Source organism: Mus pahari, chromosome 7 (assembly GCF_900095145.1).
Source record: "Mus pahari chromosome 7, PAHARI_EIJ_v1.1, whole genome shotgun sequence".
In the NCBI taxonomy this organism is placed as follows: Eukaryota; Metazoa; Chordata; class Mammalia; order Rodentia; family Muridae; genus Mus; species Mus pahari.
In genome coordinates, this window is record NC_034596.1 from 65,297,499 (window position 1) to 65,301,611 (window position 4,113).

Consider the following 4,113-nt stretch of genomic DNA (forward strand, 5'->3'; position numbering starts at 1 on the left):
AGTGAACACACAGTTGCTACAGAGCACTGTGGGGTCAGAGGTCAACCTGGGGGTCTTGATTCTCTCAGTTAGCATTGACTTGGAATGAGAAACTCGGGGAGCTACACCTGGAAACACAGTGATGATAAAATGTGCTGAGACACAGGTACCCGTGTTGAGACACAGGTACCCGTGCTGAGATACAGGTACCCATGCTGAGAGGTCGGAGAGGACATTCTCTGAGCCAAAGAGAGGACAGCCACCGTGCTCCTAGGGACACGGTTTCTAAAAATTTGCATTTGTTTTTATTTTGGTGAATGGAACACACAGGTGTTCCTGTGTATCATGGAGGTCAGAGGACAACTTGGAGGAATCGATTCTCTCCTATCATGTAAGATCAAGGGATCAAACTGAGGCTATCAGCTTGGTGGCGGGCACATTTATGCACTGAGCCATCTTTCTAGCCTATTATTCTTATTCTTCTTATTATTATTGAGTAAATCAACCCATTGAAGACTGGGAATGTGCCTTGGTGAGAGAAGGTTTCGTTAATTTGATAAAGGCTCTGGGTTCAATCCTTAACACCACAAAGCAGTAATAATATTGATAATAATGATGCAACTATCGCTTCTACTGAGAGAGCAGACATGGTCAATGGTTCACGAGAGCAGAGCACAATACTGACTGTGTGGAGGTGAGTCGGCAGAGGAGCCCAGTTGGGGACTGGCACAGACATTTGAGTTCACCCCTTCTGAGAGCATCATCCACTCAGACACTTGGCCAGGGTCTTCTCAGAACAGACAACAACCTGAAAGTTATGAACACCTCGAAACCCAAGACGGGAACTAGACGGGAACTTTCTTGTTAGCGGTCTGTGGTAATTCACCCAGCGTTGCTGCTTCCCACCCATGGTCCTCATCTAGACATAGCTCCACACATTTGATCCATGTGAAAGGATTTCTAGAGAGGCCTGGAGAAAAGGGAGATGAGGAGCAAGACAAAGAGCACAGCCTAATGGTTTAACCGCCCCCCACGGACCCCCCCCCCCCGGCCTCCACGGATGATGGGGTTGCCCTTCCCTAACTGTGTAGCAAGGCAGGACAGAACACTGAGACCACACTTTCTGAAGCACAGTTGCTCCCCACGGGAGCCATCCATAGCCTGCCTCATCCTGCAGCAGCAGCAGCATCACCTCTGAGAAATTCAGAGAAGCCTCTTTCCAGAATAAGAGGGATCACACTTTTATCTTGTAATGAACACCTTTGTCCAAGGACGGAAGCTTAGATCCCAACACTCACATAAATGCTGCCGGAGGGCAGCCGTCTACTTGCAATCCCAGTGCTAGATCCTGGAGAACACTGGTAGCAGTCCTTAGGTTCTGGGTTCTAGTGAGACACTGTTTCTATATACAAGGGGGAAAATGGTTGAGGAAGATGGCTAGTGTTAACCTTTGGCCTCCAAATACCCATGTCTTTTTTTTTTTTTTGGTTTTTTGAGACAGGGTTTCTCTGTATAGCTTTGACTGTCCTGGAACTCACTTTGTAGACCAGGCTGGCCTCGAACTCAGAAATCCGCCTGCCTCTGCCTCCCAAGTGCTGGGATTAAAGGCGTGCGCCACCACGCCCGGCTCCAAATGCCCATGTCTTATATATGTAAAGTGTGCGCGTGCGCGCGCGAGCGCGCACGCACACACACACACGCACGCACACACACGCACGCACACACACTTATGCACACGTGCGTGAAACACACATATACAGATGCATATATAGCCCAAGAAAACAGGACAATGGGTTAAAAATACGAAATGGAAACAAGCTAGAAGCTCAAAGCTCAAGAACTCTAGCAAAGTTGAGTTGTTTTAAATTCTGCTTCTCAGGGACCCGTGAAAAGACTGTCTGTAGTTGACGCCTAGAGAGCCCTGTACCTCTCCCCTCCACCTTCTTACTCTTACATAATCCGTTCTCTACGCACAGACTCACAGACTCCAGATTTGTGCTAATGAAGACAAAGGCTGTGAGGGAAGAGGGCAGAGCCTCAGCCCACAGCATCTATCTAACACAGAAAAAGCAAATCAGCTACCTTGAGCATGCGGATTTCTCGAAGGGCGATTTTCTTTATGACAGGGTCATCTTCGGTTTCCAGAAACCTCTTGATGGCCACGATCTGACCCGTGTCCCTGTTTCTGCACTTGAACACTACCCCATAGGAGCCTTCTCCAATCTTTCCAATTTTTTCGTATTTTTCCATTACAGAGGAGGAGCAAGTCTCCTTGAGAACGGATTTTCATATAGTTTTTAAAGGTCCCTTATGAAATAAGAGAACCGACCGCTCTCGAGCCTCATCAAGTAAGGGCTGTCGTCCGGGATCTAGAGAAAACAAGGGCGCGAGTTAAAGTATAAGGACCAGCCAGGTGTGGACTCCACCCCCACCCAGTAATGACATCGCGGTCAAGGCTGGGAGCCTACAGGTGGCTGCCATGGGTGACCTAATTTCAGTTGTCGCTTTCATTCCCTTGAGCTAAAGATGTAGCCAGCATCCAAAAACGAGCCGAGCTGTAAGATAATCTATCTTTTTAACGTTATGGTTCATACGATCTAAGACACTTGAGCTGGCTGGAGCACCAGGAAGGCGAAGGGCTTCCCCGGTTCTAGTTTCGGGTCTCAATTCCCTCCGGAAGAGGACACCGGCTGGGCAACCGGGCCCGCGGGGACTGCGGAAACTGCAGGGACTGTGGGGACCTCCCACCCTGACTCCCGGCGCCTCTCGGCCCTGCTCGAGCACTGCAGCCTGCAGCTCCGCTGGGTCGCTGCTGCGATCCCCATGGGAACCGCGCCTGTTGGGCGGGGCCGCCCTCCGCCCAGCTGTCCCCGCAGCCACTTGGCAGGGTCCCTGACCCCGCGCTGCAGATCCGGAGGGTTTGGATCATGGAAGTCACTGCATGGAGCGTCTGCAGGGAGAACGCCTGCACCCAGGCTGTCCTAGCAGCCTGCTCGAGCTAGGGTAGCCAGGTCCATACCTTACAACGCCCACTCCTTGGTGTCCCTTCCTTGCCTGTGAACCCCGAAGGACAGCAATTGCGTGGGTCCTGCTCGGTGCTGCAGCTTCGAAAAATGAATGAGAGAGAGTGAGGCAATAGAGGGAGGCGGGATGGCCTTCCCTCCCATGTAGTGTGGTCTTGGCGGTGCAGAGCCTGCCTTGATTGTCTTGACTCTTTCCCCAATCACCTTCTTATTGAACCTGTTTCAGCACAGTGACCGTGGCAGTTGATGGATGCAGGAAATCTTGAAACAAGGATCGCACAGACAGCCTCTACATTTTGTCAGCCCTTCCAACCCCTATGCTAGGCGCTTGTGCTTGTGCGCTGGCGGCAGGACTTCAGCAGAGAAAACACACGATGTGAAACCTGGCCAACCCGGGCCAAGGAACGTGCGATGCAAATGTACACAGAGCTCAAGAGGAAGCTGGGACTAGGCACACCGGGCGGGAGTGGCGGCTGCCTGGCAAAGGGTAGGGGTATAATGAGGTACTGGAAGGGACTCGTGGTGGTCTGGGACCCTCCTCAGAAATCATGTGCAAATGTGAATGCCTACTCTTTTTGACTTTTGTCTTCTCTATAGCTTTGCCTTACCCAGAATATCGCATACATGGAAACATACAGCTTTTAATGAGTCAGAGTCTCACTTCACAGAACACATCTGAGAGTTACACACATCTTGCATTTATCAGCAGTGTCTTTCTGTTTATTGCCGGGTAGGGTTCTGTTGTATGAATGTAGTGACTGGTATTTGTTTATTCAATCCTGCTTGATGACTATTTGGATTGTTTCCAGTTTGGGGTGATTACACACGAAGCCACTATAGACGCCGTGCATGGTCCTTTCTATGAAGCCCTGTCTTCGTTTTTCTTGGGGAAATCCTTAGCAGGAGACCTCTGGGTTGCACAATGAGCTTATCTTTTCCATTTTACCTTCCCACCTGCAATGTCCCCAGTGCCCGGCATCCTTGCAGTCCTTTTGACTTAAACCATTAAAATAGATGGTTAATGGCTTCTAATGGTTTTAATATGAATTTGACTTTTAACCTTCCCTCTAGATGTGTTCTCGCTTCAGGATTCTAAGAGACTTATGGAATT

The 4,113-nt window shown here is 49.9% G+C and overlaps 1 protein-coding gene across 2 annotated transcripts in view; it reads right to left on the reverse strand.

Moving 5' to 3' along the window:
- Cdkl1 (cyclin dependent kinase like 1) overlaps positions 1–3,399 on the reverse strand; it is a 46,848-nt gene extending 43,449 nt beyond the window's left edge. The window contains exons 1-3 of one of the 2 annotated variants that reach the window (XM_029540851.1): positions 3,207–3,399; positions 2,999–3,083; positions 2,062–2,348 (exon numbers count right to left, since the gene is read on the reverse strand). In XM_029540851.1, the coding sequence (XP_029396711.1) occupies positions 2,062–2,229 (168 nt within the window). In that variant the 5' untranslated portion in view covers positions 2,230–2,348; positions 2,999–3,083; positions 3,207–3,399. Of the gene's footprint in view, positions 1–2,061; positions 2,349–2,727; positions 2,782–2,998; positions 3,084–3,206 lie in introns of those variants that run through there. The other variant, XM_021202430.2, reaches the window with a different exon arrangement.
- Between the last annotated feature and the right edge of the window lie 714 nt (positions 3,400–4,113).